The sequence below is a fragment of the Seriola aureovittata genome, chromosome 6, assembly GCF_021018895.1.
Source record: "Seriola aureovittata isolate HTS-2021-v1 ecotype China chromosome 6, ASM2101889v1, whole genome shotgun sequence".
In the NCBI taxonomy this organism is placed as follows: Eukaryota; Metazoa; Chordata; class Actinopteri; order Carangiformes; family Carangidae; genus Seriola; species Seriola aureovittata.
In genome coordinates this window covers 18,626,935-18,642,034 of record NC_079369.1, presented here as the reverse complement: position 1 = coordinate 18,642,034, position 15,100 = coordinate 18,626,935, and the positions used below count along the sequence as shown (strand labels likewise).

General features: G+C 41.9%; 1 protein-coding gene across 2 annotated transcripts in view; it reads left to right on the top strand.

The window, feature by feature from the left end:
- Nucleotides 1-15,100, top strand: part of dennd1b (DENN/MADD domain containing 1B) — a 106,107-nt gene that overhangs the window by 6,846 nt on the left and 84,161 nt on the right. For both annotated transcript variants that reach the window (XM_056377721.1, XM_056377722.1), the window contains exon 3: nt 13,237-13,280. In XM_056377721.1, the coding sequence (XP_056233696.1) occupies nt 13,237-13,280 (44 nt within the window). The remainder of the gene's footprint in view (nt 1-13,236; nt 13,281-15,100) is intronic.

The window sequence follows — 15,100 nt, the reverse complement described above, 5'->3', positions numbered from 1 at the left end:
TTGAGTTCACGGCTCACACTCAGACGGGAGGCCATTGGAGTACTAGCAGATGCCATGGCAACAAGGAGGGTGTTGATTGGTCATTAGAGAGGCCACACTCCTCTACTCACACTCCTGAGAGGACCCCAGGGTCTCACACTTTGTTTATCTCACAACCCTTCTGCCTTTCTCTTTTGTCTCGCCCATATGACTTTGCTAAATTGGCTCTTTTGCACAGAATCAGATATCAACCAATTCTTTGTTGTCTTTTTATCTGTTTCCCCTGAATCAAATTGAGGAAGTGTCTTAACTTCCCTACTATGGTAACGAAGTGTGGGTGAATTTTGAGAAATCCTCTTTAATTCTGTTTCGTCTAAGTGGCTATAGGATCATGTCTGACTCACCATCCAAGGATCAAATTACACATATGTATAATAGAATACACTCTTATCAGTTTCACTCATTTACAAATCAAGTCTAGACGAGCAGATGAGCAGTGTGAATTCAGTGTCTGTGGTTGAGCAATACTGTGTTTTTCGCCACAGTTTCATCCCAGTACATTGTACGGTAAACTATAACATAAGACTCACTTGAATTTTTTTTTTTTGGTTATGGGAATGGCATAGTTGGCCAGTCAGTGTCGATGCTTTTCTCAGTGCTCTCCGGCCTTGATCTTTTGTTCATGTCTGGAGTCATTTGTAGCTCCCTACTCGCAGTCACTCATCCATTCAGTGACTCTGTAGTGGCCTGCTGCTTTCTGGGTCTAGTTCCAGCCCTTTTCTTATTTAAAAGAGATGGAAGCAAGTGGTGTCCTCACATTTCACCCCAGCCTGTTTTGTTTCAGATTATATGGAGAAGCTCACACTGACTGACTGTTTGCGTTAGTTTTTGGCCAGTGCCGACATGTGACATGTGACATGTGAATTGTCACCCATGTAAGGGCACCAATGTGCTTCCAAGCATTCCAATATCTCTATATTTTGTGTGTATGTGTCTTTGGTAGTAACAGTTACCTAATAAATATTACAAAGCATTTTAAGGATTTCCTCCATTTTCAAAGCGGGAGAATTCAACTTTGTTCGCAAAATTAATGCAATTAAGTTTCTAATCTTTTTAATTTTGCTGGTCTGGCAGGAGGGTTTGAAGGAGAGGACTCTCTTTCTGCGGACGGAAAATTTACTGTTGCTGCTGTTAAGTCATTCTGTCCAGGAACAGCTGCCTTTTTCACACATACATGCTTTACTCACATCGTGCATCACCTGTCTCTACCTGTTCTTCTTTTTGCTTATCAACTTTTTCTTTGTAATCACACGTTGTTTGCACAGTCACCAACAAGGCGCAATCCTTTTCACCCTCTTTGCTGATTATCACTCGTTATGACAGGGACAGACGGGCCCTACAGGGAGAACAGGGGGGAACAGGTCACTGGGACTTTTCAGGTGGCGCCATGTGACCTCGCGACACTCATGTTTTGGCAAGCACATAACACACATGCATCCACCGCTATCAAGACGGCTGCAAGTGGACTTTTCTCTTGTTTCTTCACAGTGCAGAGTTATTATTGGCCAATCCATGAGGAACTGGGGCAAAATGAGGTGGAGCTGGGCAGGGAGGAAGGGAAGGAGATGGGGGAGAGAGGATGAAGGGGGTGGTGGATATGCTGATGGCAGTAGTCTATAAACTGAGAGGTGAGATACTGTGGGGGTTGCTGGCTGAGCTTTTCCCACTCCCTGACGCAGTGCTGAAACTCCAGGGGCAAACAGTTTTTTGTGCGAGTGTGTGATAACAGGTACACGTTTAAGTGTATAGAGTGTACTGTGTATATGTGGCTGGGTACGTGCGTGCACGGCTGTGTGGATGTGTGTGGCTGTGCATGGGAAAGAGACACAGAAGCTGTGAGAGCTGCAGGAGGCTCATCTGAATTCACTAATGCTGCCAGACTGGGAGAACATGGAAAGACTTCTAGGCACTGACGCTCACAGGCTATTTTTAGACTTACCCTTTCCACGGCGAATAAGTGGGGAAAAGTAGGGACCCGATCAATAATTTAAAACAAGATGATTTTGATGAATGCAGAAGAATTTCACCACATCACCCTCGCTTGGAGCCTCACAGCATTGTTGTTGGTGGCTTGTTTTTCGTTTGTGTGTTTGTGTGCATGCGCTATGCATCTTTGTCTGATGGCAGATGAATTTATTCCCTTGTGACTGCTCTCAAGTTATTTTCTAGAGCGCTGTGGGAATTTGATATGTTTAAAAATAAATACATGAAGCAGGGGCTAAGTTAATGTCCAGCTGAATTTAGCTTCCATCTCTGTCATCTTGAAGCTAAGCTCTTCTTCACATGTATCATGTCAGTAGATGACAATTGATGGCCAGGAGTATACAGTGATCAGCACAGCAGATGGCATAAACGTATACAACCAAACACACACAGCTGCACGCCCACAAACACACGCAACCAATTATTCTGAGTCAAAGAACAATGATTGGCTGGTTCTTATGCATGTAATACCAATGTGGCCTAGTTTAGCCCACAAATGAACAGGATTAGTGCAGCTCCTGCTTTAATGTAGCTTTAGTGATGTTAATCTGTCCTATCTTGCAAAATTGGATTTTAATAAAAAAGAAAAAGAAAAAAAAAGCTGGGCTCAAAAATATGTTGCTTTCATGACCGTCATGTTGAGCAGATTTTATGATGACAGGATTTTAACAGGATTTGGGGTTGAGTCACCTCTTATGACTACAGCAACCAGCCCATTTCTCATGTTGTGTGCACTGCGAATGATGGCCAGTATAACAAGATCACAATGATTTTCATCCAGGATCCCAACCACATTAAAAAGGACACCACTTTTTCTGACTTTTCCGCCAGGAAACTTTACCTGTAAAGGTTTAGTACAAAAACGCATTTGTTGTTATCTCATTTTATATTGTATTGTTAGCAAATTGCATATAACATAAAATCCCACAGATTTATTTGGAAGGGGAACTCTGACGGACCTCCAGCCATTCTGTGTACTGTACTTGTAGACAAACAAAAAAAGCAGGCAAAGGCAGAGATTGCTACAGAAGATGTAGTATCCGGTTGTATTCTGGAGTCACGTGGCTGCTGCCACATAGACTGATGTAAAATGGTCTTAAAGACAAATGATGTAAAAGACAGAAATGTATTTTCTCCAGCAATTAAGGAAATCAACCTACTTATTGACATGATATGAGTACTGGTATCTTGACATGTAGACTGTTGTCCTTTAGACCTTAATTCTGTGGCCAAGGCTAGACCCAAGTCAAGCAGAGCTAGTGGTGCAAGCCTACTGTCTGTGCTGTCATTTCAGCTTCTATCCTCACTATTTACATGTCAACAGCTATGCCCTCAGGCTATGTCTCTCCACTCAAGGCTGCTCCTATGTTGCCTAACACCACACAATTATTGTGAAGATGATGGCGTTTACATGCGTGTACAGCCCTACCGGCCCTTAATTTGGGTTCTGGCCTATTTTTCAAGACAGAAAATGTAGGTCAATCTTGATGCCTTTGTGAATGTCTGAGACCATTTATCATCGCAAATCATATTCTTCATCCACAGTCTTTGTTTATGTATAGACAGATACACATACACACACATTTATACTTCCCTCACCTTCTTATATTTCATCTATCATTCAAATCTTCCTGCCCTCTTCTGTTGTCATGTGTATCCTAAAAGTGGAATACTCCTTCATTAACTGTCTGCATGGGGACTGGTTAAGATAAGACTAACTGTGTTTGTGGTCAGTCTCAATGGGTTAACATGCGTTATCCAGCTGAGCCTCAGGACCTGCTCCTGACCAGGGCCGGACTGGTCTGGTGGCTTTGGTATGAAAGTATACAAATGTGGTTATGTTTTTTGTGTACAGTCTAAGTTACTAATAAGCATTCACTCATTATACCGTAACCAATAAAAAGAAATGAAATCCTATAAAATGCCCCCACTGTCTGCAGTGGAGAATCTTGAGTATAAACATAGCAATAACTTGCAATGAACTGAACATAGAGCGCTGAACACTATTTATATTAGGTCAAGTGCGAAAACACATAACCTTTACATTTGTTATCCTAGATTAGAAAATGAATCAAAAACTATTTTGATAATTGATTAGTTGTAAAACACATTTATTAAGTAAAACATTCATTGGTTTGCTGGTTTCTTGTGTGCTTTACAAAATTACAGATTTGGTTTTGGGCTGTTCATAGTATATTTCTCGATTTTCTGACATTTTATAGACTAAATGATTAATCAATTAATCTGAAATAATTATCTGGAAATAATTGTTGGTTGCTACTCTAATTAGCTCTTTTGTAATTTAACGCTTTAGCAGTCATCTCTATGGAACTAGTGCTGTAAACCATGGTCCTGTGTGAATGTGGGTGTCAAGGAATTAAAGCTGTGACAACAGCCTGAAATGAATGGGTCCAAAGCGGGTAGAATGTGTGTTTATTAACCCACATCAAACACAGTGGTTTGCGTGTGAAAGTGGGTGTAGTTATGTTGTCATATCTGGCCGTCTGATGAATCACTTGTTGTCTATGCCCATTTCTTCCAGTTCCTATGAGATTCAGAGAAGATGCTTTATGAAGCATGACAATGCATTGTGACAAGTAGGGAAGTGTATGAATGTGGGATGTGTGTTAATATGTGTCTGATTGTTATGAATAAAAAAAAAAAAGATGAATTAAGTTAAATCCATGACTGCTGCAGAGATAATGGAGCATCCAATACCTTTGTTACAAAGTTGCTTCACCTTGTTGTTGAGTTTGCAGTGAAAACAGCATCATCCAAAGTGAAGACAGAAATATTTGTACACATTTTAGTCAGTTTGTGGAACAATTTGAAACAAAGATAAAACTGTAAAATAGAAAATGGAGAATAAGATAATGGATGGGTTACGTTTTGAATTTTTTGGACTCCAAGAGCTCTTTCAATGGCCGTCAGAGATAACCCCTTTAAAATTTGGGGTTTTGTGAAACCTTCCTTCTGCTTTTTCTACTGAAGCCAGTGAAACATTGGGGGATTTTGTGTCTTTGTGTACGTATGTTTGAGTTTCAGTGGTTCTACACTGTTTGCCCAGTATTTTTCTGTTAGCATTTTCACCATCAGTCCTGCAGAGCACTGAGACCCCTGTGAATGTGTTCAGGATTAGGTGCTATTGTACGCTTTTAACAGATACAGATGTATTGTCATCCCTGTGGAAAGATTGGCTGACTCACTGACTATCTGCCTGCCTGACTGAGAGCTGTCTGTCTGTCAGCCTTTGCATGTGAACTTCAAATCACAGCTCTGCAGCACCGAGCATGTAGCCGCCAAAGGCAAGGCTTTACACTGTCATCAGCACCACACGGCTGCCTCTGGGTGCTGTGCCATATGACATTAACTGAGATCGATCCTCTCCACACCTCAAGGAGCTGCTGCGCTGCACACAGTGTTTTCTGTGATGCTGCAACCACCACCTCAAAGACTAGAAAAGGAACTCTCCCCTAAGCATGTGTAACTGACTGACAATGACCTCATCTACAGCTTTCTTAAACTTTGTGAGTTGTGTCTATCCAAAAACTACATTTTGTCAGACTCATCAGGCTAAGGTGCCATTTCTGGCACGTGAGGCCTCACCAAAAATCAGGGATTCCTTTTTGACAGTAAAGCTTCAATAACAGTGTGCAATCATAACAAATAGTCTTTGTCCAGGCATAAAAACAACCTCAAAAGTTTCCACGATAATTTCCACACGGTTCAGGGTAAAAGTAAAGCTAACTTACCTCATGAGGTGAGTTCTACTCTTGCTACAGGTTATATCCGTGTCTTTTTTATGCATATTAGCTTAATGAAAGAGATATTAATTTGCTATGCCTTTATAGATGTTGTTGTTTTTGACTGAGGCAGATGGTTGGACCATATGGAGAGATATGTATGATTACATGAAGAAGTGTTGGTTCCAGTGATGGAATCACCATTACCTGTGCTGCTGCAGTCTTCCCTCTCTATCTCCCCATGTATCTGGACAATATTAACATCTAGATTTCAGATTTCAAATGATTATATCTTAGATTTTAGGCCAGAATGTAAGCACACTTGATTTCTGCTGCAACTGAACATCATGCAGTAGAGAGAAAGTTGGAAAGTAGTCTGTCTCAGGAGGCACTGGTTTGTTTTTTTCTTATCTTAGGAGGCTAACACCCCCCCCCCCCCCATAACAAACATGCTGCCTGTGTGTTGTGTTGAAGATGCAGTCATGCGGAGCTGGTGTTTGACATAATGTTGGACCAGTATGGAATCTGACTGGGAATATCAACGCTGATATGTGGTGATACACAGAGGCTGTCACAAAGGTTGCATCCATATGCTGTGCCACTCACTCGTGAAGCTGTGAAATTGGGTTGCATCCCAACTAGCCTGGAGACAGTATCGCTTTCACTCCTCTCTTTCTGTCTCTCTCTCCGCCCCCCCGCCCCTCTCCCTCTCTCTCTCTCTCCCTCTCTCCCTCTCTCTCTGTCTCTCTCCCAGCTCATCCTACTGAAGCATTTCTCTCATAAAGCTGGGAAGAAGGAACAACTAATGTGGCATTAATAGGGTCACATCATCACCATGCAGCTCTTTCTTTCTTCTCCTTCCAGTGAGGCTGAGTCTGTTGTTTATCTTCTTCAGATGTAGCTGTAGAAATGGCTTAGAAATCCCAGAGGCCAGCATCTCTCACATGTGAAGCCTGCCAGTTGATTTTTTTTGGCTGGTAAAGCAGGCTCTACCTTAGAGGTTGTTTTCTTTTTGTTTATTCAAATTTTCAAGCACTGGAATTAAATTGTATCACTCCTTTGCAAATCTAGACCTAGTTTACAGACCTAATCTAGATCAGTGCTGTGATGTATTTGTTAGTGTCTATTATAAGAAATGTTATGAGAAATATACCTGTTTTGGATGTTTTGCATTAGTATGTCATTTTTCAATTGAGATCTAGTCGCCAATTTAATATCAAACATAAATCTGTTGTAATTGAATGGAGTTGGTTAACGATTTCCATCAGGCTTTCACTATTTCTGTCAGTCCCAAGTCCTCAATTGTAACAACATGGTGTGACCAATCAGTATTAGTAAATTTAAGGACCATATCATCGTTTAAGAAGTTTCTCTTTTCTCAAAACCTCTGCTCACTAAATCAGCATGAAATGTAATGCCATTTGCAGTGTGCAATCTGAGACTTGATAGGCAAAAGGAAAAAAAAAAATGTTTTAAACGTCTGTGAGTGTGTTTTTCTTTCTGCTGGCCTTTGAAAGACGCCAGTTAATCTGCTTACTCCTTTAATTGTGAGTGGAGGGGTTGGGCCTCCTCCCAGCCAGAATAAGGCTACTGATCCAGAAGTAAAACGATGACCACCACAGTTATTCCTTCCTTTAGGTTGTACAGCCCCCCTAGTCTTCTTTAGCCACCCCTCGTCTCCTCCTCCTCCACCATACCCTCCCTCAGAGGGAAGAAAGCTCCTTGTTCTGACAATAGACATTTTTTGCCATATGTTGGCTTGACATCTTCATCAGGTTCACAGCAGGTTACCTTAGTTAACTTTCACTCCACTGCCTGATGGGATTTTCTCCCTCTGTTTCTCCAATCGGCCCGGGCTCAAAGTCTAGACGGCCTCCGAGGCAGGGTCCTTCCAGCCCTGTGTCCACAATGGCCGTATTGTGGATGGTTAGTAGCGGTAGCTTCCTCCCGTTACAGCGAACAGGCTAGTGCTAAAACAATGCTTTTGTCCGGGGGCATACGAGGGGGGCCTAATCCACTACATACTGTGAAATAAATCTCTCTCAGAGATGAGAGAGCGAGCGAGAGAAGCAGAGTGAATGAAATCATTGCCAAGAAGGTTAGAGTGCAGCAGTTTAACCCCTGGCCAAGAAAGAGGGAGGAGAGGAGGCAAAGGGAGCGAGAGAAAGGAGGAACAAGGAGAGGCAGGCGCTACATCCCTTCATCTCCGGAGCACGGATGGAGGAGAGGGGCTGCCGGTGGCTTTCACAGCCTCTCTTCTCACCAGAGGAGCTGCTGTTCACCATATGGGATTTGGCCTCTCTTAACAAACAGGCCCCCTATTCACTCACAACACACATTCAGTCGTTCATGGAATAAGGTGAAAAAAGTGCATTTTTTATGCCTTTAGAACACTGGATGGCCATGAGGGCTCTAAGTCTGTGTTTGATTCACATAGTATAGAGAATTATAAACTAGAGGCTTTCATCTAAATGTGTATTCACACTGGATTTAGGGTTAGGCCTTTTTGTGTTTTACTGAAGTTTCTCTCAGTTTTAAAGCCAAAACCATGCATTCAGGCCACTGTTATTGAGCTGCTAAGATGATCCTATGGAAACACTGTGCATGCACTGCGGGTGTATATATCATGTTTATCATAGGGTTTTCCCGGCATTTTGCAAAGGCTATTTTTTTAAAGCTTTACGTTATTCAAAATAAATTAGTTGGGTCTTACTTTTTTAGGTTAGTGACAAAATGGCTTAAAGTTGAATAACTTGCAGTGCAGCGATGGGCAGTGTGCGGTTTTTCTGATACACTAGTGCTATGTGCCAACTTTTTCTTCCAGCCAGCAGCATTAGGGCAGCATTAGGAATGACATCCTCTGCCAACAGCTTGTTTTTAGCCTACTCGGAAATCCCAAGAAGCATAGATTTATGCCAAGATGAAGATGCCAGTATTTTTCATTTTTAGCCTACTTGGAAGTGCCAGTAGACAGATTTATGCAGAGAATTGAAGAAGTGAGAGATGAAGGGGGTAGGCTTATTTCTTGTTTTTCCTCATGTTTCAGCGCACATATAATGTCTTGTTAATTTATTCTGTTTAATCCCATCATGTTTAATGAGCCACCTGAGTAGGTAGGAAGGAAGTAGTTTCAGTCGAGAGAGAGGAGGTCGACCTCCCACTCTTAGGCATCCATCCATTTCTTTTCCCTCACTTCATCCTTCCTCCTCCCACTCCTTCCCTGATGCCCTGCTCTCAGTTCCCAGCACCCTTCACCTATTAACCCTCCTTTCTCCTCGCTCATTCGCCTCCTCTGACTTTTAAAGACAGGTGTCTTAGGAATAGCAAAAACATTGATTTTTGACCATCTCAACCACCACCAAATCCCTCCCTCCCCCCTCCCTCCCCAGTATCTGTGTCACGGCTCAGGGCTGCTTTCATGTTGCCCCCATCGTTACCGTTGGAGGTCACCCACGCTTGAAGCCCTCAGGGATCAATGGACATGCTACTGTACAGTAAATATTCACTCCCGGGCTTGCTATCTATCTGTAAACACACATGTAGTTGCACAGTACACATTTGCACACAGACACTACATGCACTTTGCAAACAGAGACCAGTGGTCGCTCCCTGAGCTTGTCGTCACATTTACCCAACCTCCATTTCCTGGGGTGTGAATGGAGGAATCTAACTCTCGATATAGGTGATTTCAATTCAATTCTCACCCACAGGATCTGTTTACACTCCACCGGGCTGAAATATGCTATAGGTTGTTTTCCCCTTGTCACTCCAGCTGCCACTGGTGTCACATCAAATGGACTGTTTTCATACGGTTTGCAACAGCTCTTTATAGATTTTGTCAACTGTAGGAAATACAATAAACAATGTTTTCAATCCTTTGCATTTTTGACTTTGATGGAGATTGGTGGGGGAGAGGCCGATGTCTAGCAAATCAGTGTATTATGCAGGCAGGCTGAACACAGCATGGTTAGCATGACAGAATTATGGACAAAGAGGTAGCAGACGTGTATGAAAACTGTATAAAAAAGCGGGGAGTGGTTGATTGTTTTTAAAGAAATGACAGAAATACTGCAGGTAATGTATTTTGGCATTTGTCAGACAATTAGATAACTGAAGTATCCTTGAGCAAGGCATTGCATTTCTAGTGGTTGTAGAGTTGCATTTGTGTAAATGCTATTAGTTGTGCATGTGTTTACGTTTGTTTGTTTGTATGTATTGAATGAATTTGTGTGTATTTATGAGCACATCCCTGCATATGCCTTTACAGGGGTCCTCCAGAACCCCTGTGTCTCCAACTTTGTCATGTGTTATAGTAACTGACAGCTACCGTTGTCTGTTGCATGCAGAAAATGTTTTATGACCTTGCGACCGAGCCAAAACATTTCTACAGTGCACTTGTAAAATCCACAGCCCCAAAAAGTCCAAATCCTCAGAGGCCGCAGACAGAAATGTATTGACCAGAATCCCTGCCTTGCAAGTCAAGTGTTGAAAAATTGTGATGACATTTAAACTGAGAAAATTAAGAACAAGTAATTTGCACTTCAGATATATTTTATGTGCTCAAAATAAAGTGATTTCGCATATTTCACAGTTTACATTGGTATTGCAGAATTCAGAAATGAATTGTGTTTTTTTTTTTTTTTTTTGGTCAGTGTCACAGAGCTTTGTGTGTGTGTGTGTGTGTGTGTATGGGTGTGGGGGTGTGGGGGTGGGGGTGGGGGTGGGGTTGTTTGAAAAAAAGGGGAGGGTGGATTAACCAGTCCAGGATCTGTCATAGTGACATTTGTGTCCCCTGGCGGAGCAGCAGGGGTCCTCTTCACCTCTGTAACCTTCAACTTTCAGCCTTAACCCCCCTTCAGGCTCCCTCTCGCGTCCACCACACGCCCAGCACGTCTGCAGGGAGGGGCATTTGAACGCAAGAGAGTGAGAAAAATAAAGGGGCTTGGGGGGTGGAGAGCAGCAAAAGTGAAGAGGACAGAGAGATGCAGCGGAGGTTGAGATGAAGGGGCAAGTGGAAGATATAAAAAGAAAATTGAGGCAAGTACGGGAAGCAGAGAGAGGCGAGGAGGACAGGAAATGGAGAAAAAATGAGAGAAACAGGTAAATGAAAGATGGTAGAGCAGAACAGAATAAAACAGCCTGTAGAGCAGAAGTGGCAGTACAATTTCACTAGGTCAGAAAAGCTGAGTAGTAAATACTTAATTAGAGCGGCTATCTTAAAATCTAGGGCATTAAGCTATTCATCATGCTGAGGGATTTGTAGTAGTGTACTACTACTGTAATCACTGGAATAAGAAATAAATTAAAGGTTACTAAAGTAGATTATTGCATTTACAGGTAATAGGCAGCTATATTCTACATGTTCTGTTGTGTGTTAAATGCAGGCTGTGCGTCGGCAGACATCAGTTGCAGCTGATGTCAGAACTTGATCTTGAATTCAGGCGCTGCAGTCAGGATCATGTGGAATGTGAAGAAAAGTTTTCATCTTTCCACCTAGAACCATCCTGGGTTTTCATACTGATGCACACCTGGCCAATGACTGTGGAAAGTAGGCAGAGCTGCCAAAAGTTACAAACACCGAGCACAACAGGCCACCCCCCTACCCCCCCACCCCCCCTTTCCTCTTCTCTTCCGTACCTCCTGTCCCTTTTCCTCTGTCCTGTATAATTCTCCAGCAGCAGTTCCCATCCTCTCACCCAGTAAATCAGCATAAAATAGCCCTAACTGTGGCAGATCATAGGGTAGGGAGAAGGAGGGGTGGTGGTAGGAGTTGGAGTGTAGAGCTTTGAGCACTGCTGCGTTTTTTTTTTTTTTTTTTTTTTTTTTTCCTGTGCCGCTCTTTTCAAGATGGGGCCCATGAAATTATCCAACAGGATTATGTAAGGCATCATGGATTCTGCTGCGTCCTGTCATCCGTTTGTCCATTGTATTCCCCACTCTCTCTCAGACAGCCTGCTACTACAAGCTACTCTACACATTGTGGTTTATTGCATATCCTCTTAGTGGTTTTTCTTCTGGCTTTATAATGTCAACATTCAGTTTTTGGGTGTACGCTTTAGGGTAGGATCATAGCCAAATATAACCCTTGTTAAACTGGTCATACATCGACCTCACAGGTTACACCTGTTGAACTCACAGTGATTGTTGTTTTTGACTGGAGTACCTATGCTATCAAAAGGTTTGTTGCCTTCAGTTTGACTTTCACTCAGCTGGCTTTGTTGAGGCAGAAGTCAGGTGTGTTCATGAGCCTGTAGGTCTGCTGTATGTCCATGACAGTGAACCTGGCATGCGAGAAGTCGTCTCTTCAAACCCTTGCTGTTCCTGCTGAGGTCACAGGGTGACCTTGGAGCTGTGGAAACCATGTTTACCAGAGACCCCTGTGTTCAGGCAATAGCTGGGTGGCTGCTTCCTTTCAACCACATTGTATGAGCCTGAGAAAAACGAGGCTTACTTTTTAGGTTGGAAGCTAGCTTTATGGGAAATGTTAACATGTTGCAAGAGTGACACTAAGGCAATAATTATATTGCAGTTTTATGCACTTTGGTATATTTTTGTGTAAATTTGCTCACCCTATCTTTGATAAACAGATCACACATCAAGAATAAGAGAATAATGTGTGTATCCTGTGTCTGTATTATTTATATTAAACATGAATAACCTGTACTAAATTGTGATTGTGTTCTAGGTTTTCTAGGAGTGCAACTAATGATTATTTCACCGTGGATTAATCAATCAATCAGTTTTTTTTTTTTATTAATCAATTAGTATGTGGTCTATAAAATGGCAGAAGGAATGACACATACCTCACTGCTTACCAAACGTTTTGTCATAAGAGTTCTTATTTAGTCCGATCAGCAGCCCAAACCTCCCAAAATATATTCCATTCGTAATAATCTCTTTGTACCTGGTTGCAGTTACACACATAATAGTAATTTGAGAATATCAGAATTGGGTAATTTACTGTAGATCTACAAATCTGTTAATCCGCTTGGCTAATCTCTCAGCACTAATGTTGTTAACTGAAAAAAAGCTAAAAACAAAAACGAACCCATTTTATAATAATAAACCTTCAGCTAAGGTTTTACCTTTCTAGCAATTATCCAGGCTTGTATAAATGTAGGAGTAATTAAGCAAATAAACTGGAGTATGTGCTGATATGACTTTCTTAAATGTGCATGATTTGGTGTATAATATAAGATATCATATCTACACTGAGAATATAGATTTGCATATTTACAGCACACACTCTCTTGTCTTTCACTGTGCGCTGCTGTGTGTGTGTGTGTGTGTGTGTATAAGTGAGTATATACGTGTGTGTATGTGTGTGTGTGCTTGCGTGTGTGCGTGCACAGACTCGCAGCAGCCACCCTTGCCCCCACCCCTCTCATTAATATGTATGTGTTCTGAGGCAGCTAGCGAAGACGGTGTGTTTCTCACCAGCTGATTAATGCTGTCTGTCAATTACCTCTAGATCCAACCGTGCTGTGGAGCTTCCCCCAGGACCACACAGACCAGGTTGGAACACACTCTGCTTTTTCATACTTCTCTTACTCTCTTCCTCTCTCTCTCTCTCTCTCTCTCTCTCTCTCTCTTTCCCTCCGAACCTCACTCTCTCACTCGTTCACTGTTACAGACAACCTCTACCTTCCCTCCTCTCCCATCTCCCTTCCTTTCCTAATGCCCTTACTCACCCTGCCATCCTGTGGTAACCTCCCCCAACACCTATCACCACCACCACCACCACCACCACTCTCCTCCTCATCCCTATCTGTGCCTCCTCTCCTCTCTCTCTCTCTCTCTCCCTCTCTCTCTCTCTGTCTGTCTCTCTCCTGCTCCTCTCTGTCTCATTGTACGTCTGTTGCTGGTAATGAAAAGCAGTGAGCAGGTCTTCAATAACCGACGAATCAGTAATTATCATGCAACCGTGACAGGAATGCACACCTCTGTTTTCCCCTCTCTCTCTCTCTCTCTCTGTTTGTATCTCTTGCTTTCTCTCTCATTGTCCTACTCTGCCTGCTTCCTTTTGTTTCACATTTATAGCATTATCGGGTTCATTTTCAAAACTGAAAGCAAAATCTGCAGCTGTTTTGCAGTACTTTTTCGGCACACTATGTTCTGCCTTTTGCAGGTTTATGCCTTAATATCTCTTACTAGTCTGTACGGCTGAAGAATCATATAAGGACATTTTTCTTATTTTTGTACATTACATTTCTATTATGATAACAGTGTACTCACCAAAGAAATAGCAGAGATCTGGGAACACAGAAACATTACTAGAATGAATTCTAAACAGGCAAGGAACACAAGCAGTCACAATGATCACAGGTTGTCAACAAGCTAACAGTTTACAACAAGTGAGATTATCTAAACCACTTCATTTGGAGGCAAAAGTGAAACTAAGTCTTCTTAAAATGCTCGCAGTTTCCTTTATTATGTGTACGCACAACCATGGTCAGTACAGTGGGTCAAAGTTTAACCAGAAAGACTGTCTGTAACCTGTAATGGATGTTTACAATAGATAGTTGGGGTAATATTTTACTCTTCTTTCTTACTTTCTTACTTTCTTTGTTAATGTTTTTTCTGTCGTGTTGGGCTGCTCAGTTTTTAGTGCCAACGCAGTCCCTGGCCTCATGTTACCTTACATACAAATCATTCCAATAAGTTCCATGAGATGAGGTAAACAGATTTTAAATTTGGGAAAAGAAAAGCACTGGTATGAGATTGGTACTTGATGCTCTGAGTTGGAGTATCATAATTGGTATCAGCCAATCAAAAGTTGGAGATTTTCTCGACCAGTTTCTTGTTTTAATGCTCGTGTTTATCTGACTTCTTTTTAGTGATGTCACTGCATTTAACTTGATGAGTACCAAGTTATCATTAGTGATAGAAATGATTGCCAAAACTACTGTTGTCATAAACCTGAATTATCCTCTAAGCCAGTCATAAATCTTATCAGCTGTCTTGTGGAGGGGGATATGCACACTTTAGAATAATTTATATTTGATTTAATATGCCTTTTATTTAAAAGGCCCGCTCTTTACTCTTAGAAAAATCCACAGTCTCAGCAGGATGTCTTTGTTTCTTTTCTTTTATCTCTGGCTTCACCTTCAAAGCACAACAGTTTAGATCTAACTTGATGAAAACGACCACACAGCCTGTAATAATATGAGTATTAATTCCTATGTTGTGCATGTCATTCTAAGTGGATTAGACTGAATCATTCTCCTGTTGTTGCTTCAGCATGTGATGACACCATGAATGTTGCTCTCTGTTGCTGTGACTTCTCAGGCTGTGTGTGTGTGTGTGTGTGTGTGTGTGTGTGTGTGTGTGTGTGT